Raw genomic sequence first — 25,124 nt, 5'->3', positions numbered from 1 at the left:
TTTGCCAAATCACCCAGCCCCACTTCTACTACAAGCAAGACTACAGACAAGCAATGACACATATGCGTGTGCTTTGGTGTTTAACATCAATTAAATTAATTCAAACCTGAACTGAAAAATTGAGGTTTTTTGTTGTTGTGATGTGCATGTGTCATTACCAAAGCAGAGGGAAGTCCTTTTCTTTGTTCGGGGATGCCAACCTCAGAGGAAACCCTTCCTCCGCCTGCCTCCCACGCATCCACCTACACAGTGGAAACTTCTCACTGAAAAACACACAAACACACACACACACACACACACACACGCACACTGTTTGATTACGGAAGCCTTCTTTGGAGGCTTTTAGGTGATGCAAAGCACCTGCTAGTAGCCATGTTGGAAGTCATTTGCTTTGTGAAAAAGGTGGCATTAAACAGCTGCTCCAGATTCATTATGGATTACAGACTAGGGTCAAAGATAATAATGTTTTTACAAAACATTAGCACCCTCCATTTTATCAACTGATGATGACCTGCAGAAGGCCATTTAGTTGCCAAAAAGTGTTTTGAAGAACTGAAAGTGACTTAAGTTCTGCCTGACGTGCACACTGGTGTGGTGTAATGACTCATTTTGGAGTTAATAAAGACTTAAAAATATACAAATAAAACTAAACATCAGCTGTCAATAAAGAACTGCAGACACAAAATATGAGACTGTAGGGCAAATGTAGGTATTCAAATAAATCCAAACTCAGAGCAGGCTTACTCTGTGTTATGGGTAACAACATACACGTGTCACATTTGAGGATATGGAGAAAATATGCAACAGCGTTTGCAGCAGCAGAACAACGCAGGGCTCCCTGTGTGGGGGCAGATACACTCAGAACGGGATGTTCTCTTTGGTGAACACAAACAAACACACAGACACAGACACAGACACACACACACACACCAACACACACACACACACACACACACACTGTGTGTGTGTGTGTGTGTGTGTGTCAAAACAAACAAAAAATCAAAACAAAAAACACTAATGTGGTTGAAATAAATCCTACATTCACACATTTATACGTGGAAATATGCTATACCTATTAAATGTATTGTTCATATAAATAGAGTCTGGGGCTACTTCTGTTACACAAAAAGGATCTTACTCTTTAACAAAAAGTTCTGTCTCTGTAGGATACAGAGGAGGTAAAACATGTACATTTTATGCCTGTTAGGTTCATCCCACCACATTTAAACAAGCCATTAAAAGTTTGATAACTTAGGTGGCATTTCATGAACTCAGTTATACTTGTGGAAATAGCTCTTGTTATGGAAAGAAATTCTTTATATTTGACTGGAAAAGATTTTGCTCTTAGGACATTTCCATAACTATGAAGATTACCTTCATCATCAAACAAAGTTGTATAACAGCCACCTGTTCCCTAAGGCTATTCTTTCCAACTGCTACTTCTCCGTGCCAACCCCATTGAAACGTCTTTTGACTGGTGAAATGGCTAAATGTACTGTACTTCAGAGTAAAATTAAAACTGTACACAGATAATTCAAAGTAAAGGGGCACACTATACACACTTTCTACACATGAAAAGAAAAAAAAGAAAATTGATTGAATGAATATAATTTCTCTTTATTTAACAAAACTATCACAATAGATTCTTGTCAAGTGACATGATTAGATACACCACACAGAAAACACAGCTATCACAAACTTTCATGGTCTTGAGTGGTATTTTTAATATGGGTACTCATAGTCAAAGAGGTTATTGGTCATTGTAAACCACACACTAGTCTTACAAGTTTACCACAAATGGCTAAATATGAGCACCAGTTTTAGAAAAATACAAATTGATTAAGCTTACCTTAACCCCCTGTTACCATTTGTGGAGTAAGGGTTGGTAGGTCTGAATATTGGACAAAATAGATGTTACATGATACTGTAAGGACGGTTTTCTTGTGCAGTCTCAGGCCCAGAACTCAGCACATTGTCTTGGCTTGAAATGTCTCACATGTTTTGATATTTGTTGCCGTAAATAATAACATTAATATATAGAGATATACAGCATATTAAAAGGCAAGGTGAATATTGACACAAAACACAACACAACACATTAACAAAATTCAAGTCTAAAGAATGTGTAAGATTTTCAGTTTCTTGGGAAAATTGTTGATAAAGTAACCTACATTTTTTTCAAACAAGATTTCTTCTATTGTCTTTCAACAAATATATCACTAATCACAGTATGAATATGACTTTTTCCAAATATTGATTCCTTTAGAGACCAGCTCCAGTGCAGGCTAAAATACAGTTTTATATTCTTACAAATAAAGTTTATGTAATCTGAGGTATTCAAATTATTATTTGTTTTCACATTAATACAATCAAGCATACTTAGTAAGAAATATCTACTACTGGTAGTTCATGATTCTTTATAAGTTTATAGTGAACTGAGCATATCTAGCCATCATCATTACATTTCAGGTAAAGCAAAACCAGTGATTTTCTTCCAGTTGCAAATTAAAAATACTTGTTGAAAACATATGAAAAGAATGTAAACTGTAGTACTGAATTGTGGAGTAAAACCATTAAACAATTTGTTTTTTGGGGTAATCTGAAATCATGGTTGGATGACACATTGGGGTCATCGCTAACATAACCCCTATTTTTTGAATACTTTACGGTTTAGAATCTGTATGAAATCAGAGTGTAGATCTCAATATAACTGGAAACTTCATCAAAGACGGTGAATGTTAATAGCAAAGTGCTTTCAAGTTTTGGCGTCGGTGAGGTACGAATGCCCTTTAGTTTTACAAAACAAAAGATCCACATCAAACAACAAACTGAAAACTCCTAATGCCTCATCATGAAAAATTATATATATGATGTCATTGATAATAATATTAATGAATGAATAATAATGCATATCAAAATAGCACCTGAACAAACCAGCAGTGGTAAGGTGCACGTCCGTGCAGTTGGAGGAGCAGCATCTTGATTGTATTGTCATATGATGCCCTGCTGAGCTGCAGCAGCAGTGGGATTGGGATTTGAATGTGCAGCTGAGTTAGACTTGGACGTCTGGCAGCGTCTGACGAGCATGGCAGCTCCTAGAACCACAGAGCTGAACATGAAGCAAGTCCCGCTGAGAAAGAAGGTTGCCTTGTAATTTCCCGTCCTGTCTACTAACCAACCTGGAGATACAGAAACAGGAAATATGTGTTATACCTCAGCGGACAACAATACACAAGATAAGAGCTGCAACAATTGGTCGACTACTCGATTAGTCGATTGATATAAATCGCACACTATTTTGATGAGCAATTAATCATCATAAAATAAATTTTTCGTTAAAGAAATGGCAGAAAATGCTGTTACAGCCTCTCAAATACGGACATTTAACGTTCAATGGGTCGTGTGGCTCCGAGACGGCACCTAGCTGTGATTCCAGGACTCAAGATCTCCCTTCCTTGTTCTCCTCAGTTTATGCACAAAACTATGAGCAAATGTTTTGTAATGATGGATGTTATGACTAGTGAAATGGACAGGAAATCAGGTGTACTGTTCTATGGCATGAAAAATAAACAGTGCTATTCTCTCTCTGAAACCAGCAGATGGTACAAAGAGTAAAAGGCCAATGTAATAATTACTGGAAAATTTGTTATCCTTTTTAAGAAAGATGGCAGGGCAAGATTCGAGATATCATGAAGCCAGCAAATCATCTCAACTGTGGTCTCACTTTTTTTTAATGTTTGTGGTTTGTATGATAAGATCTCAAAAATAACGTGACAGTAGTCTCTCAATGTCAGACCCATCTCCACAGTGCTGTGGAATACGGTCTGGCTGAAAAGAAACGGAGGAAAAACGCTGTGGATTGTTTGCATTTCTTTAACGCTCTGGGCCCTGAGGCCATTTTTACAGTTTAATTTCGTCGGATTGATTTTATAAAAGCTTGTAAAACATAACCCTGTTGTCTACAGTCAAGATATGAACATCATTTTTTTTAGGACAAACTGGTTATGAATATTGGGTTGCAGTGAGGTCACTTGCTTTTTAAAAATGGTGTAGGGCCTTAAAGATAAAATAAATAAATAAATAAATAAATGAATCTTCCAGATATGTATTGATATCACAGACAATAAGTAAAACCTAAGCCATTTTCCTTTCTAAAACACTTCTCATATGTCTTGGGAGTCACACTGTGAAGAAATAATCATTATAACTTATACAGTTGACAAAAGGACAGACAGGAGCCAAAACGCGATGAATTATGGATATAAAGTGGATCAATCTTGGATATAACAGTATGGATTTAAAGCCCAAAGAGGCTGAAGTTCCAGGCTGGATAGAAAATCCCCTGTAGAGGCTAGAAAGACAGGGAAAAGACCACCGTAAAGATGAAATCGTCAGGATTTAAACGAAACCAAAAGTGAGTAAATCGCTTGTATGGTTCAAAAGTTATTAAACTATGAATCAGAGGTACTTTTTTACTCGTGGGCGAGTGTCTCGGGCTCAGAGGGTTAAACCAATCCCAATCGTCTTGGAAGAGGCTAAGTTCTGGATGCAGCGACAATGCCTCTGCATCATTTTTGTAGCACGGGCAGCACTGTGGATAAATGGCTAGCACTTCTGCCTCGAAGCAAGAAGGTTCTTGGTTCAAGTCCAGGTCCTTCTGGGCCTTTCTGAGTGGAGTTTGTTTGTGTGAGTTTCCTCTAGGTGCTTCCCACCCTGGACATAGCCAATTGGTTAACACTAACGCATTTACAGAAATGTTGATTAATGCATTGTCCTAATCAAATAAGTAAATATTCTCGGAAAATAAACTTATTTCAGAGGTTTTGTCCAAACTTTTTTTTAACCCTTTTTTAGTGTGTAATGTGTTATGAAGAGGCTCATTCCTCCTCAGGCTTATTCTGGCAATGCACTTATTTTGATCAACACTAATGTGACAATGGTACCCACAAGAGCTTTACAGGATACTTTCAAACACATCAGTTTTAATGAATTCATGAACACTTACCTCCTATGGGTGGGCTAATCAGGTAGGGGATGCCATGCAGGAAAAAGACAACACCCAGAGCGGAGGTCAAGTAGGTGGAGCCTGCAACATCAGAAGTCACCACTGGGATAAGCGCCACGTACGCCCCGTCAAAGTACCCATAGAGTACAGAATATGGGACAAGGAGGGGGAAGGACCAAAGAAGGTGGATGAACATGCAGCAAAGGCCATCCATGCCTATCGCTATCATGTAGCTCAGCATGCGATACCTCTTCAGACACCTAGAGGGAAGGAAATCTATCAGTTTTGGGCTTTGACTAAACACGTGGCATTTATTTCACACAGGAAAAACATACCACCAGCCTTTACTTACTTCCTGTCCGTGATCCATCCAAAGGTGATGTTACCCACAATGCCACTGACTCCAAATATGGACATGAGGAAAGCAGCCTGCTGGGGCTCCAACCCCATGCTGAGGGCATAAGGAACCAGGTAAACTACTGGAGCGCTGCAGCCATATGCCAGAAACAGTAAGGACACAGACAGAACCAGGAAGTCGGGTTTCACAAGAAATCCAAACTCTTCCCTGGACTCAAGACTAAAACAGTGATCTCTGAATGAACTGTTTGTGCTCACTAATGGCTCTGCTATCTTAGCATCCATGTCAGCTGCCTTGTTCAATTTCATGCTTTCCACCAATTTCAAGCCCTCAATTGTGCTAGCATTTGCTAGTTTAGGATCTGAGCATTTGAGCTCCCCAGGCATTGTCTCTGTTAGCTTGTTGTGAAATAAAATGCAATCCGCTATCTTCCGATCACACGGGCTTGAACTTGATAGCAGCGCTATGTTCCCCGAAACTAGTTTGTTGTTTTGAAGGTCAAAGTTTTTGAGCGCTCCATTGGCTATGAGTAGCCTTTGAGTATCCATTAAGTTGTGTATTTCCAGCTTCTTTGCCTCCACTTGGCTGCAGTCAGCAGGCACTTGTTCAGTGTCTTTGGAATTCAGTGCTGTTGCGATACAGTCTTTCTCCAGGTTTGCCATTTTGTTCTCCCATATCCTTTAGAACAGAGTAGAAGAAACATATAGAAATGGATCAATAAATGGAATTGAAACATAGACACAGATGGTGGTAACAATCTTGTCATCTAACTCTCATCAAGAAAGTAAATAAGCAGATTTTCGCAAATCTTAAACAATTCCTGAGAAAAATAAGTTGAACTCTATTGTAGCAGCGACAGAGCTGAGGACTTACCCTTCACTTCTTCTCGGTTCCCTCATTAGAGCACCACAGACACACAGGTTGGAAACAAATCCTCCTAGGATGAGCAGAGCTCCTCTCCAGGAGTAATGCTCTATAAGCAGTTGGACTGCAGGAGCCAAGATGAAGGTCCCGATACCACTCCCTGAAGATGAGGTGAAATTGGAATTTGATGGGATGAAATAAGGCAAGGAAAGTAGAGAAGAAACACTGGTAGAGGAACTTAAAAAAACGACTAGAGAAAAGCACAGAGGAAATCAAAGAAGTCTGGTAAGAAGAAGAGTAAAAAAAAAAAGATTTTAAAAGAAGAATGAAGGAGAATAGGAGATGGGAAAGTTATGTATAAATGACAAGACAAAAGCAATAGGTAGGTAAAGATGTCAATACCAGACATGGCGATGCCATAGGCCAGAGCTTTCCTCTCACTGAAGTACCTCCCAACCATCGCTATAGCTGGTGTGTAGCTAAGAGCAAAGCCAAGACCTGTAGAGGATGGATATGTTGCCAAATCTGAACAGAGGTTGCTTGGATGTCAAAGGATATAACACTCTGATCCATCCTGCCATACATGCACACCATTACATTATATTCCCTTGGCAGACAAAGTGATTAAAGTGCATTCAACCTCCAACCTCCACAGGAACATGAGATGTCATGACTAAGGCTTGTAAGAACTATATTTTTTTTTTTTAATTGAAAAGAAATTAGACTATTCTGGGCTTCCATAATACACAGTGCGGTACAGTACATAGAAGAACAAAATTGTGTTTCTCGAAGGTATTGTAAAACTGTGCTAGAAGAGGGGAGCCCAGAGACGGATCAGTATGTGCTTGCATGGGCTGTTGCAGTCAGCTGTGCAGACTGAAAACACAAATATTCTCGAAGGGTGAAAAAAAAACAGCTGTTAATTTATTAAACTACACTGGTCAGATGTGTTGCATTTTTCTCATTGGTCAAGGCACCCTTGGTTTCTCTGTCCTTCATCTTTGTCTTTTTTTGTTTAGGAATTGTATGGAGGCCCTAAAGTCCCAAAAGGGGATTTTTTTGTATCTTGTGCACAGATGATAACAACTTTAGTAGTTTAGCGGTGTAGTTAGGAGTACAATAAACAATTCATTTAGAAGAAACTTGATCCTGGGATTTGTGATTGTCTGAAATATTAGGTCAATGTACACTGGGTCAAGAATAGCGTAGCAGCCTTCTAATTATAAAATATTAATTAATTGGCTTTCAATTTTCCTTCTTAAGAGTGTGGTGCCCGTAGGTGAATTTATATTAAACTTTATATGCAATATAAAACCAATTGTTTCTGAAGATTTGAGTGTAATTGCTCTCCTTTTTGTACAAATTAATGTGTTTGCAATGCATAAGTTCGAGTTCTTAATTATTGTCACATATTTTGGCATTAATTCATAATTATTAATCCATGCAAGTTTACCCTACGCAACTATAATGAGATGTGAGGAGCTTGTGTACCTGGGAGGATGCCCAGCGAGATGTATAAATATTCCAGACTTGAAGCGAAGGAGCTGAGGATCAGACCAGAAGTGGACAGCAGACCTCCCAGAATCACTGTAGCTCTGCAGGAGAGTCGGTTTCCAAGGAAACCACCCAGAGGAGCTGGAAACAGTTTTTTTGTGGATTATTATTTCGCTGATTGATTGAGCAGTTGCCCATATATTTACCCACATCCATTCATATGCATGGTATAAAACATGTAAACTTTACAGGGTGAGTTATTTTTATAAATGCATCATTTTGCACTTAATTTGACCAGGGCTTTTATTGCACTCCCGTTTTAATGTACCCATACACTTTATTTTCTGTCTGTCTCTTCTTTTTTTTGTCAGTTTACCCTGCTCCTGGCAAAACGTGTTTCTTTCTATTTTAAATGGATGTTTTAACAGCTGTAATAATAAATAAATTAGAACTTGAATTCATATAAAAAATGTTATCTACAAAATGATTTTTTTTTTCTTTCAAATCCTGAACCTTCACCAAACAGACAAATACAAATAAATCTTGCTTTGCCAAAATGGGGTTTTAACTGCAGCATTGATCTGCCTTCAGATACTGGTGCTGATGGGCTTACCACAGAGCATGGTGGTGGCGTCGATCAGACTATTGATCCAGGCGGTGGTCGAATAATCCTTCTCAAAGTGCAGCTGGAACTCCACAAAGAACATGGAAACACATCTGGGTACAGAGACAGAGGGAGGCTGGATTTAATGCATTTGCACGTACTAGTCTGCAAAAATGGCATATTGATAAATGTGAATTTTACTTTTGTCTATGACTGCCAGTTTGTTCAGAACAAACAGTGGAAGAAGTAGACATGGTCCGCCAATGTCTTATTAGGTGTCAGCATCTCATGACAAAGCTGATAAACTAGAGTTTAGCGAGGTCTTTGTAAGCTTATGGCTGCAATTCATGTCCACCAATCTTAAGAATTTGTCCTACTGAACCCATTATATACCCTCAGAGGGAAATCACCGGTCTGATGGCATCCGACCAGATCAGATAAGGTTTTTGTGAAAGTTGAACTGAGAGGAAAATAAAGCCAGACACTGATCACTTCCCACAAACAATATATTAAAAAAAAAAAAAAAAAAAACTACAGACATCTTTTCCTTTACTGACATTTCATCATCACGAAAAAATTAGTAGTCCTACTAGTTGTTTTTAATATGCAAATATTAAAATGGCAATGGCAGTGGAAATCAAATGCCAGCTAACAGTTGATTTGTGGAGGCAATGTGCTGGCTGCAACTTGTGAGATGGAAACATCTCAACGGGATTCCAAAGTCTTTGTGGAAAAAAAATATTGCTGCTGAAACAAGTTATTGGCTTAAACAACGTGAGCTGACTGGGAATGCAGTGTTGCTAAGTAATAACACAGTGGTGTAAATGACCAAAGCTAAGAACAGCTACATGGCAGAACTGTATCCCACACAGCACTGCACATCCAGAAGCTACAAATCTCTGTGTTCACAGGTAAAGTAATGTTTCAATGCAATATCCGTGACTAATGTTTTTCCAGGTTAAAGTACAATGTTTTCATATTTAATACAAAATAAAATCCTCTGACAGGGAAAAGTGGTAGATCACATTCACAAACCTTCAAGATCCATAAAACCATCCATTCCTCAGGAAATGAGCTTACACCTTCAGGGAGGTTTAATTGTCCTAATTGCCCATCAGATCTATAATTGCATGCTGCAGTATATTGATAAGTTACTACAGACACACACACACACACACACACACACACACACACACACACAGCACACAGTCACCTGGTCACTGCCCGGATGCAGATGGTGGCGAGGAAACAGCCAGCGACGATCATCCAGCCCCAGCCACCTTCCAGCGGGGCCGTGACTCCCAGTAGCCTTCTGCCTCCTTCGAGCTTCTCCACCTTGGTACCTGCCATCGCTCCAGCCAATCACAAGGCAGACTGACATCAGTGTCCTGATGAAAAAGTCAAATATTAAATAAATAGTTGGTTTGTCATGATAAATAACAGCAATACATGAATTAGACAATGTTCCGTCTGCTGATAAAGCAGGTATTTAAGAACAGCTTCTTTAACAAGATACGGTATCTTATGTTCAACTATAAGAATACATTTTTGTGGATTAGAAGAAGAAGGAGTGGGTGGTTAGTATGAGCCAGAATTATAGTAATATAATAAGATAGTTAAGTACGGGGCAAAAGCACCACCCACAATTATTCAAGTAGTCCTGGAGTATTGTAGTTAAATTAACCAAATGAAATTGAAACTTCAATTAACAACTCAGTTGTTGTTTGCCAACCAAAAAAGGAGGAAGAAGAAAAATATAGCTGTGTTTCTGCTCAGCGTGAACGAAAAACTTTTCAGAACTGACTTGAAAACACTAAAATAGACACATCTTCATTTTAGATGCATTTTCAGATTTTTCCTGCTTAGCATGGGCCCATTTTGCATACTTCTTACGGTTATGGTTTTGGTGTTTTGTCTTGTCTTATTGTGGTAGTCTGTTTTCCTGTCTTATTTTGGTGGCCTGGTTTTCTGTACAGTCTTGTCTAGTTTTACTTCCTGTGTTTTCCCGCTCTTGTGATTACCTGGAGTTTTCCACCTGATCCCAAACCCTTGTGTCACCTGCCTCTTGTTACCTTGTTACCCACTGTATGTAGTCTTTGTGTTCCCCGTGTCCAGTGTCACATCATTTGTTCAAATCAATCGTTTTGTCTCCTGTTTGCATTGCTGTTTGTTAGTCTTCCCGGTTCGTGTTTGTGTTCCTGTGTTTTCTGTTTTACTTGGACTTTATGTCTGAATGGCCATTTTGCCAGCTTGTTTCCAGGACTCCTTTTTGGGTTGTTATTAAATCAAAACTATCCTCAGTTTCCACCTCTGCATTTTGAGTCTGTTCTCCAGCTTTCCATAACAAGATTTATTTTATGTTGCCGTTAGTGTGTTTAAAATGTTTGTACTACGCAAACTATTGTTTAGGTGTACACCCTTTGACCCCACACACTAATTACCATCTCAAAAAGAGAACGCAGTCACTGCCCGATGTGAGTCAAGTGCAGATTTGATGTCATACAGAAATTTGTAAAATCCATGACATGAACTTTTCTCATTACGCACAATAACAGAAGAGGGAAATCATTTCAAAAACGTTTTAGCTATCTATGGTTGTTTGCTAACGTTAGCTCAAAACGCCATTCAACTGACAACCTTGTAGTGTTTGATTGCTAGCTTGTAGCCAGCAGTGAACGAACTTCGTAATGTCTACACGGCAGACTTCAGACTCAACACGGACAGCTGTGTTCTGCAGAAGTTCTCTGACGACTCTGCCATGGTCGGCCTCATCACTTATGACGACAACGCAGAGTACAGAGGACTGACACAGAAGGAACTCACCTCCTGATCAACGCGAGGAAGACCAAGGAGATGGTGGTCGAATTTTGCAGGCGGCGGTCTGCTCTCTCCACTCCGGTGAACATCCAGGGAATGGACATTGAGAGAGTGGACATTTACAAGTACCTGGGTGTTCACCTGATCAACAAACTGGACTGGACTAACAACACAGATGCTCTGTACAAGAGGGGTCAGAGCAGGCTGTACTTCCTGAGGAGACTGAGGTCCTTTGGAGGGACAAGGCCCCTCCTAAATACTTTTTATGACCTTGTGGTGGCATCAGCCATCCTCCACGCTGTGGTCTGCTGGAGCAGCAGCATCATCACTGAGAGGTCCTCTGGACTCAGTGAGGGAGGTGGGAGACAGAAGGGTCCTGGCTAAACTGACAGCTATGCTGGTCCATGAGTCACACCCCCTGCACTACACCCTGTCAGCCCTGGAGAGCAGTTTCAGTGACAGGCTGCTCCACCCCCGCTGTGTGAAGGAGAGATACCGCAGATCTTTCCTTCCAGCGGCCGTCAGACTGTACAACGAACACCGACTCTGTGTAATATTTTCCGTATCCCATGTGCCATTATCAACTGTGCATTTGGGTAATTTTCAAAGTGCAATTTAATAATTCATGTGTAAATTATTCTATAATACTGTTTTGTACACTTATCTATCTCTGTACACTTACCTCTCTTTGCTCTTATCTTTGCTGTTGCAAACCCAATTTCCCCTCTGTGGGACAAATAAAGGTTTTTCTTATCTTATCTTAAGTAGGTCAATTTTTACTGTATTGACATCAGGCTAGAGAGGTCTCTTGTTAGCATCTTGTATGCTACATGTCGCAAAGCGACGCATGTGCAACTCACATCTTCAATCAACGCAAAGTGACGCATGCTTGACTCAAATCTACACTTGACTTACATCGGAGAGCGACAAACGCTCCCACTTGTCGCCAAAAAGGAAAGAATTTTTTTGTTACTGTTCTCATTGTGAAACATGTATAATGTCACTACATAATTTACATAGTTTTAAGTTAGACAAAATCACCTTTTTAGGAGGGTTTTAGCTTGTGTGTTTCCATGTTGCCACAATGTATGAGCTGAAAACTGTTATGGTTAATGAGTCTTCTTTTATGGTTTGAAACACTCAAACAAATGGTGGTCTAACATGAGATCAGAAGTCAGAGGTGAGGAGATTCCCTTGAGGTGGTAGTGGCTGTGTGTCTGAGCTACGTCCTGGTTGTTTGCATTTCCTAATCACACCCAGAGGCTAAGCTCCACAGTCTTGATGCATCCCTTTTGTGTGTCTTGTGTTTGTGCAAACGAACGAAGCAGTATGTGTTTACATTTCAAAAGCTCAGGCCTTCACACCAGCTGTGCCAGTTTGGCATTTCAGCTTGGTTTGACCTGCGCCTTTACATAAACACAATCAGGCTTGAAAGATCTGGACAAACAAGCTGTGTGTGTGTGTGTGTGTGTGTGTGTGTTTATAAGAAGGTTGGAAAGGGCAGATACAGTTTCAGAACAGCAAATTTTCAATTAGAAAATAAAACAATAAAAGAAACACTGGCAAACTTAACGAAAACATACAATGAGTATCTGAAGAACAATGAACTCTGTCTAACTGAAACTGCTCTCTTACATGCACCCGTCCAAAGGTTTACGTGCAATTTTTTTTGCCTTGTCATCTCGACAAACATGCTGTAAGGTTTTGCACGTGTGTGCATGTGTGTGCACGTGCGTGCTGATTGACAGCATGTGTAAGTCACCAACAGAGAATTTCCCTCCAGCTGCAAAGTAAAGGCACGAAGCCTTAACAACAGCAGAGTTCACCCAGTTCCCCGCCGGTTCTTCAGTTTGCATTATTTCACAAAGGGTTAAATAAATGTGAAGTTTGTCACAAAAACACCAACACATTACAAATGTTGTACTGCTCCCTACATATTCACCAACTTTGAAGTCTAAAGATTAACGTAAATAGTTTTGTCTGTAAAGTAAAGCATTTACAATTGATGTCGTTCACATACTTTTTGCATAATTTTACGATTTCTTTTGTATTTCAATACATTTATTTGTGTTTTGTTGCAGGAAGGGGTATGTTTATTTTAATTTTATTTTTTTGTGATAACAGAAAAAAAATTGCCAAAGTATTAAATATTATTGAGTACACTACAATTTTTAAGGTAAAATGGGGGAAGTTTAATCTGAATGTTGATACAGAAATGAAGGCAAGTGGGCATGGGGTCATTTACAGTGGGGACATGTCCCCACCACTGGTGGAAATAGTCGCTTTTGTCCGCATCACATCTGAGCTAAATCGGGGTTATAGATAAAGCAAAATGCAAAAAAAGCAAAATTTGAAGTGAACAGGTAAATTTAAAGTGGTTAATTCCACAAACAAAAGCCACAGGGGATGAAGACGTGTGCACTCAGTGGGGATAAAATGAGAAAAGTTGATCTACTGGAGATATTTGAAAGCAATTCAGAATACTTGAGAGCTTACACATAATGTGTCCGCCCAATGCTGAAATGAAATCAGCAATTTTGTATGTGTGACTGGCGCAGTCAACGTTTTATGCTGAGCTGGCCTTTTTTTGGTAGCCTATATATTGCCCTTTGATGCGCCGTTACGCTTATTATTTCATTTTTTATTATCTACTCTGACCTCGTACCAATCCCCCCATTACATAGGCTATACAAGTGTTTTTCATTTTGCCCTGAAGTCCCTCCACTTTTCGACACAAAGTGACGTCCTTGCAAAGAGGAGGGGAGAGAGAGAGGCGACTGAGACTGGAGAGAGATTGCAGTCAAACAAAACACAAAAAAAGAAGCGAAAAGAAAAGTGCGTGTTTACTTACATTCGCTTCCGTTCGGTCTGTGCTCCTCCTGTTTCACCGCTTCACGCCTCAACTCTTAGTACGGCAAACAGGCGATGGAAATAAAAATAAATAAAAACGAACAAGGACAAAGAACATGGTTCTCTGCTGCTGCCTCTCGTGCACCCTGAAGGTGCTCTGCAACACAACTAAGCCCGCAAACTGAGTATATGAGGGGAGGAGGAGGGGATCTTACCACACACTAAGCCAATGTGTCTCAATAGCAAATAGTTCCCCTGATTTTACTTAATGCTGTGTTTTTATGGCTATATTTCATGATAGTCCCGTAATGTTAGATAGGGCCAAATGCTGTGCAGGTATTAAAAGAGCTGGGTGTACTAACTTTATCACCTTTATCTCTGTGGTAGGCTAAAGGTAAAAGCACACACAAAAGTGGTGAAAGGTTTTCCATAAAATAAATGTTAATAAAACACACTCAATAGCCTACATCACACACATAAATAGTACAAAGGCACCAGCCATTTTAGCAGCTTTAGCTAACTTTCATCAATTCGTTTCTTAGCATTAGCTTGCGCACTAAGGTCCACAGTCTTTTGATGTTAGCGTCAGCTAGGTAGCGTGCTAGCTTTATCTTAGTGTCAGCTAGGATAGCTAATTTTATGTTATTATTCATTAATTATCATATAAAACTAAAAGAATGAGCTACTGAAATACATCAAATGTCAAATTAATTTTCACTTGATTTCATAAACTGCTAATCTGTTTTACAAACTGGAGGTTGAGGAAGCTTACGCTGCATTTATTTTTACAATACATTTTAAGCTAAGTTTAGCTATTATTTTTGCTATGCTACTATTCAGACCTAATAGTTGCATAGCAAAATATTAGCCAGTAAAATAACAGTACAGGCACAAATATAACTACATTAGTGCCTGTACTATTTATAGTCAATTGTGTGGCTCTGTACCATTAAGCCAAAATTATAGGATAGGCTTTTAAAAAGTAATTATCACGACAAAAATAAATTAAAACACAGAAATCTGTGTAGGAATCCAACATGAGAGAAGAGTAACCTGTCGCCTACCACAAGAGATAAAAAAGCTCTTTTCTACCTGCAGAGGATGTTATACAAATTACTTTGCAGTATCCTATCTTAGTTGTTATATTCTTATATTTACATATGTACAGGGCTTTGATATGCCTTGTTGTTAAATAAACTTGCTTTGCATTAAAAGTTAAGATTTTATGGCAAACATGGAATACTAATGCATTATAGATCAAATTCAATGTGTAAAATACTTAATCATGTCTCTACCTCAACCAACTACAAAAAAATACTTCTCACACATGATATTATCTGTATTAATTATCTAATAGTAGGATAAGATACACCTTTATTGATCCCCAGTGGGGCAATTTGGTTGTTGTAGCACTACAACAGAAACACCATACTATAGAAAATAACAGAAATAGGTAATAAGAAGTACATCAACTTAAAAAGAATAGCCTATAATAACAAATATAAACTAACTATACGCAGCAAGGAAGACATTATGAAGTGAGTGCGGTGATTACCAGTCTTTATACAATAGAATATTTTGCGAGGGTCAACATGAGGGAAACATGAACATATTGTATAATATGGCACATTATGAAATAGTGAGGGAAATGAGGCACATTGCAGCGGTGTTATTTAGAATAACAATATAATATGATGTGTAATACAACAATTCAAATTCCTCGTATGTGTTCACACTTGGCCATGAAAGCTGATTCTGATGAAACAGTGTACAGTAGAATATAGTATAGTGCAGCAATATAACATAGAATAGAATATCAATTCATAATATGTACAACAACAGTACCAATCGTAAGCAATGTTTCTGCTAACTTTGTAGTACTTTAACCACATTTTGCAAATAATACAAGACTTTTACGCGGTTGCATTGCTACATATAGACCTACTCCAGTAAAGGATCTAAATAATTTGGCCATCACTGCCAGTGCCCCATATGGTGACTTGTATTAAGTCTGTTCTGAAAAGTGCCATTAATGACTGATGTGTAGTGTTATGGCACGTTTTATACAGGTTATGCAGTACAGTGCTTATAGTACCTATGACACATCCCCATAGTCTTTTTTTGGAGTGATATTCTCTCGATGTTAATGTTAAACTACATCTTTGATTGGATTGCCATTGGATGCAACTTGGGTACAAATGTATCACCACAGCTTCCCTTGTAACACCTTAATTGTGATGTAAACCAATGTAGTCATCAACAACTTGTTGTCAACTGTTGTGTCCTGTAGAATTTTCAGCTCCAACAAACTCATACAATTTCACCTAACCATGAGAAATCATTTTAAGGAAATCACTATCATTGCTTCTGCTATTTTCTTGTGTTGTTGTTGTTGTTTTTTCTGTCTTGTCTTTCTTCTTTATTTATTTACATCTTTTCTTAAACAGAGCAAAATGAGTAAAGAAACATCCAGAACACATATCTCTCATCCAGTTTTAGTTTAATTCCTTTTGTAGAAAAAAGAAATATCTTCACTTCAGTACATAAGCATTGCACAAGGCAGGGAGACATTTTTTTTTTCATTGCCTTTTTTTTCTAACCCTTTCTGTTTTCAAACCGGAGTTAAAAGCAGCAGCAGTACTGACACCAACAACCAGCACTTGGCTTCCCAAAACTTTCACACACACAGATCCAGATTGCAGAAGAGCCGACGTGAAACCTGCACTGAAATCTAGCAGGCAGAAAATTATCATCCCGGCTCCGGACATCAAGAGCATCCAGTTAAAGAATTAGTCAGCATAACACATTTCCCCTTCACTTCTCAATCACAAGTAGGACTTATTTAGCAGGGCTACTTTTATTCAAAGTCAGGAAGGAGGATTTTTTATGTAAAGTGACAATAAATGTAAAGAAAAAAAAATTAGATCCAGTTTGTGGGTTTAACACATGTACATTATGCCAAACATTTAAAGAATCACTGATAAACATCTAGACATGTATCTATTCCTAGTGAGGAAAATCACATCAATCGTCTACCACAAGCAGGTTAAAACAGACTCCTAAAAGGATATGCTAATGCTATTCATCACACCTCTGGTATAACTGTAGAGCAAAGTGGTTTGCCTCATTTCATCTCCTGTCTGCATTGGTATTGTAAATGAATTGCCGAGTCATGTTTGGGAAGCCAGGCCCTGAACAGCTGAAACAACATAATCAACGGACAGATTGCTGGTGTAGAATATATCATATTAATATTATTTACAAAATCTCTGTACAATCAAATACACAAGGGTGAAAAGGTCCGCCCTGCTAGTCAAGCATTCCAGAAGACAGTTTGTAAAGGCTGGATATGTTCACACAACAGGATGTTTTGACCAGATTAACAACCTCGGAGGAAATCCTGAAATTTTTAGCAAAGCGGGGTATAAAGCACGCCAGAAGGTCACACGGGACATTTTGTCACCGCTACTAGTATGCAACATGAGGGTTGACAGCAACGAGGAGTTTACAGTTTTATATCTATCCTAAACTAACACTGTCAAGACAAAAAAAAAAATTAACGAGGGCCCTTGATCCAACAACAAGCAGTTTGGATGGCACGAGGGTCCGCCATGACAGAACCAATCAAAAAGAGCTGTAGGTAAGCATGGTCATGTAAAATATATATATATATATATATATATATATATATATATCAAATATGCTTGGTATACTCATTTTGATGTAAAATTTGGCCTTAACCATCCTGTTGCGAACATCCATCTTAAATAGTGTTAACAACTATATCAGCAGGACAGAACCTTCAAGAGGAGAAACTCTCCGTCAAGATTTAAACAGGATTTCTAACTGGGGAAAACTAACAGGGTTGTGTGTGTGTGTGTGTGTGTGTGTGTGTGTGTGTGTGTGTGTGTGTGTGTGTGTGTGTGTGTGTGTGTATATATATTCTTTTTTTTTTTTTAAACATTTACAAACAAGTCAAATTAACTCTGGTATCTTTAGAAAAAGGTGAGTTTGTTGAAAGGGACAAAGAGATTGATGGATATGTTACTGCATAGCCACTTGGTTAGATTTTCACTACGGATGACATGGCGTTCGGTGGCGCTTTAAGCCAAAACTCTTTGCAGTACCGAGAAACACATACTGATCTGAGTACAGGTGGTCCCAGTGGGAAATGAACCCAAAACAAAGTGTTACTCAGGTTTAAAAACCCAAACTCACAACTCAGACCGTCATCAAACAAATAAACACCCACATTTTTGACTCATGATCACAGAAGAAAATCTAGGCTTAAAAGCTAATTTACTCAAATGACTGAATTCTTGCTTCGTACCGTATCTGTGTTGTAGTCACAGAAAATGTGAAAAGAAAAAAACCCTCACAACAACGTCAGCTACAGTGCAAGATACGGGATACTCCTTTACATAATGTGTTTCAAGAGTGTTGCTGAAAACAGTTTATGCAAATAATTTCAATTTCAGGAGTGTTGTTTCCTTTTTTCTCACAAGTATTTGAACTCATGAGATTGCCATAGCAGTCTATAAGTCTGACTTGAAACTGTTTTAGAGTAGTTGAGCATGAAAAGTACGTTGGAACTTGCAATTATACCGTCAGTGCGAACATATAGGTACACAAACCGGACTGAGCCACATGTTAAACGACATAGCGTAACATGTTAAAATGCTCACTCTACTTGAGTGTACCTGATCTGAGATAAAATGCTCTGCAGGACAGTGACGGTACGGGTTTAAAAAGGTCCAACTCAAGTGCTGTAAATCACCATATGTTTGATAAGGCTTCTTCAGCCTAACAGAGCATGGTAGCAGGGATTTACATTTCTGGAAACAGTCACACTGGTTATATTGTGCCAACAACAAAAAAACAAACAATCAAACCATTAAAAGAAATTCTTCACAACCGTATGTTCAAAGCACATGGGGAAAACACATTAACCTACACCATTACTTACTTAAAAAAAAATACTAATAGGACATACCTTTTGAAACATGTTCCCAAACCAAATAGTTGCCCAAAACATCTAAAATTCAAGCTCATTTAATTATTAATGATCAGTGATACCTAAAGGACGCTATGGCTTTTCAAATGATCAACGTTTATTATTATAACCATTGCAGTTCAAGGTAATGTTGCCCTACAAAGACACACTTGAGGCTAACAGGTGAGCTGTGAATGTCCCAATCTGATATTCACACTGTGAATGTGTTAACTGCACTGAACATTCTGTCACAGTACAATGGCAAAAGAAAACGAGCACAGAAAGCAAGAGTGAAAGCCAAAGATGGTGTTGCATTCACAACGTTACAAACGCATCAAGGTGAAGTACAGCAGGTAAGAAATTGAAATTAAATCACACAGGAAACTGAAGGGCACAGACTGGTGTAACAAGGCTAACACACAGTGAAGGCAACTGATCGGGGGTTTCAGATGAGATGAAGGGGTGGCACAAGATAACCAACGCCAGCCTGATTTTAAAGCGGAGTGGTACGTGACAGGTCGAGGCCACTATCATCCAAACAAGTTGGAACAAGGCAATCGTCATAGCCGCTGAAAACAAGCAGGATCAAACACACGTCAATGTTTCCAGAGGAAGTGGTCGCAAAACTCCAAACTCCTTCTAAAACACTACTACTTCAAAAGTAATTCACCACAGTTTTACTCGTAACAGTTGCATACATGTTTGTATTTGGATTACTGAAGCTAATAGGTAGTAAATAACGGTAGTTACAATAAAAGTATCCACGGTAGATACATATTCATTTTTGACTTTTTAATTTGTATGAACTGCAGGGGATCCACTCTGTAAAAATTTGATTATTCTGTTACTTGATGAGTTTATTAAAAAAGACATAATAAAAATTGGAAATCACAAAAAAGGACCCTCATTTATTTTGATTCTGTTCAATCTATAATTTGCAAACAATTGCTTCAACGGCAAAACATTTTAAATGTTAGTGTATTGTGAGTTCCTATAGATAAAAACATCAGCCTAAAATAACAACTTTTGAACTACGTAGCCTCTAATCAAACTGCCCTTTGTCCTGCCTGTTGTCTGTTGGACACAAAAAGAACTGAATAGCAGCAAACATGTTATTTGTCAGTGTCAAAGTGTAGTCAACGGGTATGTTAGAAGGTGAAGAGGAGATAACTGCAATCACTCGATTTTGTCAATGAGACGTCCAGAATACTTGCATAACATTACTGCAACATAACTGATAAGGATTTTACCCTCGTTATTATTAGTGTAGGTGAAATATAAAAATCCTTGTACACTAGGCTCAGAAACACAGAAAACTAACACCCCCCAAAGGGTAGTGATTGTTTGCAGGTGTTTTAACAACAAATAATGCGGAGTACAAAACACAGAGATAGAGGTGAATTACACAGACTGATTCCAAAAAGGGAGAGTAAAGGCATGTAGACTGTGGTTCTTAATATGTAAAGCGGTGGACAGTGGAGACCGCCCACACCACTCAGCTTTACTGCTTGGACAAAAAACAGAGATAAAAGGCTGTAAAGGTCCCAGCTGGGACAGGAAAAACTACAGGAAACCCTACACCATGTTTCTCTAAAACAGCTATGATGCAATGATTCTATAATTAGTTAACAAGGACTGGAAAGTTCACTGATGACAAAGCCTCTTGTCATGCATAACAACATAACAGTATTACAGGCAATTCAGGCAAGCAAGAGGGCTTTCCATCCTATGCCATGGTGTCGCAAAAATTTGAACCATTAGTATTTTGTAAATACAATTTTTTTTAACCCTTAAATGTCTTCTATCTTTTGCATGAGTATGGTTAATTCTGATTGATTCTGCAAATTTCCCATTAAACACAAGTTAATCAGTCTGGACCTGGGCATGTTCAATACCCCAGGATTTCATGGTTGAAATCCTGCACATAGTCTAAAATTGTCTAAGAAGGGGCACCCAGATAGCCAGTGGGTTGAGCGGGTGCCCTGTACAGAGGCGCTCCTCGAGACGCGGGCCCGGATTCGAATCCAGCCTGTGGCCCCTTTGCTGCATGTCACCCCCCTCTCTCTTCCCCCTTTCACTCTGTCTGCTATCTATCTAATAAAGGGAAAAAACCCAGAAAAAATAACTTTAAAATTGTCTAAGAAGAATAAAAAAGTGAGAATTGGGGTTGTAGCTTGGAAATGTCGGCCAACTACGACAACATTTTTCCATATTTGAGCACCAATGTGTGGGTGGGTGGGCTGTGTGGGGGGGGGGGGGGGGCACTTTCAGAAAAAGCACTTTCAGAATAAACCATTAACTGCACAAAATCTGCGCCATTATACAGTAAAAACAGAGTCTAATCTACAGTAGATGCTAGGCAAATTTGCATTAGTGTATTTTACATGAGGGGCAACTCTTGGCTAAAAGCATCTCTGTCCCCATTGTCTTCCAAAAGATGACACCATTCGTCTGCATCAACTGCTGAACCCTTTTTATGCAAGGATTTACATAGAGCATTTTTAATCGCAGCCTGTGTTAGCCCAGCTTGACCGCCTCATTAAATCACACTGGAACATCCAAACAAGGCAGGCCTCTACTCTCTTGAAGAAATGCTGACAGACCGGGACTGGTAGGAGAAAAGAAAGGAGGATTCCCTACAGAGATTACAAAAATCCCAAAGTATTTCACAAATCCCAAACACAGGTCGCTGAGGCTGACTGTAGTTGTGGTGATGCTAATTAACAGAAATCAAAAATGCAGACACAGTTTTAGTGGCATCTAATGAAGGACAATGTCTTGGTCCCATCCTCTAACACAAAACTCAACAGGTTAGGTATGCATGTGTGGCAATATGGTGTTAATGTTGTTTACATGTAGGCAGATGAAGGAGAAACAAAACAAAAAGTAAAGGCGATGTGCAGTCAGTGAGCAACAGAAAGAATCAAAGAGCGTTTATAGGTTATCCATCTAGGCTGAAGGAGGCAGGTGTTGTGCGAATCTCAACAGGATTTGGCTTTAGTGCACTCCTTAAAAGACTGTAGCATTGTTGTGGGAAACTGTTTGTGCAACAAACAGGCAACAATAAATAACCTCCCAACCTTTAGCTGCTGCCAGGACTGCTGTGCAGCTGCATTTTGGAGCTGGGGGACCACTATTTGTGGTCTTGATGGTTTTACAGAATCAACTGTCTGCACACTTACAGCTGAAGGCAGGAGGCATTGCTGGTCAAATTATGTTTCTGTGGTCACAAAAAAAACTTCTTGAGTCCCTGCAGGTAAAAATGCCCAAATACATATTCAAGAATAACTTAATTTCTGTGCAGACATCCTTAATTCAAATATTGTTGCACAAATAGTTGCCCATGGAACCACAGCCCCCAGGACTTTATGCTACAGTAGCTATTCACACAAATACACAGTGACAAAAAACACTAAAATACTCCTCCTCTGTGCTTCCTGACACAGGGCTGATTAGAGAAATCAACAGTGATTGCAGGAAACCATAAATTAAAGATTACAATATTACAACCTCTATGATAGGGGGACTCTGTTTGGGAAGTTTAGGAGATGAAAGTTAGAGGTTATCATTATTTACAAGTGTTAAATTATTAAAATGGCTTTTCTTAGTTTCTGTGTCTCTCTTAGTGTTTCTTTAGCGGCCTCTGTGAACGGGACCTTTCAGCAGCATCAAGAGTTGACGTCACAGCATTGCGAGTTGATGACATCACAGCATTCAGGGGTGGATGACATCGTCTTGTCGAGGGCTGATGATGTCACAAGATAATTTCTTTTTACGGGTCCTCCGTTGTCTTGAGCAGCTCCATCAGCGCCCCGACAGCTCCAAAATAACCCTGGTGCAAACACACATACACTTTTTAAACATACTGTATGATGTGAGTTTTACTGAGTGCCTGCCGGTTTCAGGAATCCGAAGACTTTTAATAAATGCTGCATGGGATGATATTTGGTTTTGTTTAATCTAGTTCAACAAAACTACAGCTTTAGTGAAAAAAAGGAGGTCTGCGTTTTCACCCTGACTTCCTTCAGGTTTGACTAGGAATCCACAGCTTGGTTAAATCCATCCTATAGCTCATTAGTTGAGTGCTCACCTCGTGTTCCAGGAAAAGGGCTCTTAGTTGTCCTTTAGACCAGAAGTCCATGGCATAGGCTAGCAGCTTTGTGGACACTGTGTTGATACGAAGGAAGTTCCCAACAAACACCACACGCTCGATTTTCTGACACAAAGAGAGACATTAAAAAGTCAGAAAAATCTTGCCCCTTTATGTTTGTGACAACTATGTCAAATGCAACAACAACTAAATAAATCCTCGTTGTACATATGAAAAGTTTGAGTGTCCTGGTGGTCCAGGGCCAATCCTGAACTGCAACGTTTCCAGTTTGCGTCCAATCGTGGGACCTTTGTTGCATGTCATTTCCTGTTTCTCTTTCCCCTCATTTCCTGTCATCTCTCTATCACTGACTCTATCTAAGTTGGATAAAGTCTTCAAAAAATAAAATAAATAAAATGTGAACAGCCAAATGTTGTACATTTAGATTACACTGATTGCACAAAATTATAATATATATATATATATATATATATATATATACATATATATATATATTTTTTTAATCGGTCCTTGAACATATTAATAAATAAAAGTAAGATAGGGTCATACAGTGTTATAAAATATAGTTTTCTGCGGTTAAGAAGATACAATGATAAGATGGAGGTCCCTTTCTGTCCACAGCCAGAAGAAGAAAAACTTGTAGAGACTTTTTGCCTTAAGTGATCAGGGATTTGTTTGATAAGTAAATATTTTTGTAAAGGCCAAAAATGTATTTTTATCAAAGAGCACTTATGATGGTCACTTGGTTTTGAAGATTTTTATCAGTCTGGCTTTCAGAGGAGCATCTACAATTTCATCCATAAAACCATTTAAGGGAAACACCTTCAACATTAAAAGCAATTTCAATCAAACAGGACAATTGGTTAATTCCATTCCATCAATATAAGCCCTCAACCCTACGGTCGGTGGAAACGTGCGTCTTCGCCGCAGCTCTGTGTGCAGTGATAGCCCTGTACAATGCTGCTTGATCGCCATGCCACAATGCAACACTGTAAAGAAGCTCACAGCACACAGAAAGACTCCAGGCTGATCCCCCACTCCAGAAACCAACAGCTTTGAGTTTGGTTTGACTGCTGCCACCCAAAAACTTTCAAATCCCAATTTAACAGTGGTTTCATTTTTGTTTCATTTAACCATTTACTTATTCATTTCAGTCATTAATCTATTACACAATTACATTAAACCACTTTTGGTTGTTGTGGTTTTATTTCTGTGATGCTGATTGTACTGTGGTGCCAATTAGCACTGACAATCAATCAACAATTATTTGAAACACATCAGAATTCACCATATAGTTTCAAAACATCACCAGTGATGGGGTTTTACGAGTTGAGGTTTTACACATAAAACATAACATCTTACAGCAACAACCATACAGTATAGTTAGCATAAAAAAAAAGGTTAGGGCAAATGTCTGTCTGTAATCTAGCACAAACTTGGGTAAAATGAAGCACATACAGAAATTGTGTTTTGGGTGATAGGATCCTGTGTGTGTGTGTGTGTGTGTGTGTGTGTGTGTGTGTGTGTGTGTGTGTGTGTGTGTGTGTGTGTGTGTGTGTGTACCTCATTGACAGCACACATCCGTGCTATGGATCCTATGTTGTTAGTGATGGTGACCAGTGTGGCTCTGGCCAGGTCTTCCTTACTGATGCTGTCTCGCTTCTCTTTGCTCATCATGTGGCCAAAACTGCAAAAACGGATCATAATTAAAGAGAATTATAAAAAATATCTGTCATTTTACATACTTTACATATTAAAAGATGACACCATTTGTATGCATCTGCATCAACTGCTGAACCCTTTTTAATGCGAGGATTTACATAGAGCATTTTAAATCGCAGCCTGTGTTAGCCCAGCTTGACCGCCTCATTAAATCACACTGGAACATCCAAACAAGGCAGGCTCTACTCTCTTGAAGAAATGCTGACAGACTGGGACTGGTAAGAGAAAAGAAAGGAGGATTCCCTACAGAGATTACAAAAATCCTAAAGTATTTCACAAATCCCAAACACAGGTCGCTGAGGCTGA

The 25,124-nt window shown here is 38.9% G+C and overlaps 2 protein-coding genes and 1 long non-coding RNA gene across 4 annotated transcripts in view; 1 reads left to right on the top strand and 2 right to left on the bottom strand.

The window, feature by feature from the left end:
- Positions 1-1,725: 1,725 nt before the first annotated feature.
- Positions 1,726-14,252, bottom strand: LOC116705134 (monocarboxylate transporter 12-B). Its single transcript, XM_032541022.1, has 9 exons — positions 13,994-14,252; positions 9,539-9,713; positions 8,335-8,438; positions 7,719-7,862; positions 6,630-6,725; positions 6,237-6,387; positions 5,358-6,041; positions 5,006-5,265; positions 1,726-3,179 (listed from the first exon to the last, which is right to left on the bottom strand). The coding sequence occupies exons 2-9, from the start codon at positions 9,673-9,675 to the stop codon at positions 2,992-2,994; spliced, it is 1,764 nt and encodes a 587-aa protein (XP_032396913.1). The 5' UTR covers positions 9,676-9,713; positions 13,994-14,252; the 3' UTR covers positions 1,726-2,991.
- On the top strand, positions 7,869-20,526 carry LOC116705137 (uncharacterized). The gene is made up of 3 exons (XR_004335859.1): positions 7,869-7,879; positions 11,346-11,348; positions 20,410-20,526. It is a non-coding gene; the product is annotated as an uncharacterized LOC116705137 (long non-coding RNA).
- A 606-nt stretch (positions 20,527-21,132) lies between these two features.
- The window catches only part of pank1a (pantothenate kinase 1a), a 20,424-nt gene continuing 16,432 nt past the window's right edge, over positions 21,133-25,124 (bottom strand). The window contains exons 6-8 of one of the 2 annotated variants that reach the window (XM_032541023.1): positions 24,660-24,783; positions 23,076-23,201; positions 21,133-22,817 (exon numbers count right to left, since the gene is read on the bottom strand). In XM_032541023.1, the coding sequence (XP_032396914.1) occupies positions 22,758-22,817; positions 23,076-23,201; positions 24,660-24,783 (310 nt within the window). In that variant the 3' untranslated portion in view covers positions 21,133-22,757. The remainder of the gene's footprint in view (positions 22,818-23,075; positions 23,202-24,659; positions 24,784-25,124) is intronic. The other variant, XM_032541024.1, reaches the window with a different exon arrangement.

Source organism: Etheostoma spectabile, chromosome 17, assembly GCF_008692095.1.
Source record: "Etheostoma spectabile isolate EspeVRDwgs_2016 chromosome 17, UIUC_Espe_1.0, whole genome shotgun sequence".
NCBI classification, from domain to species: domain Eukaryota; kingdom Metazoa; phylum Chordata; class Actinopteri; order Perciformes; family Percidae; genus Etheostoma; species Etheostoma spectabile.
Note: the sequence above shows the minus strand (reverse complement) of the source record. Positions and strands in the feature narration are given on the sequence as shown.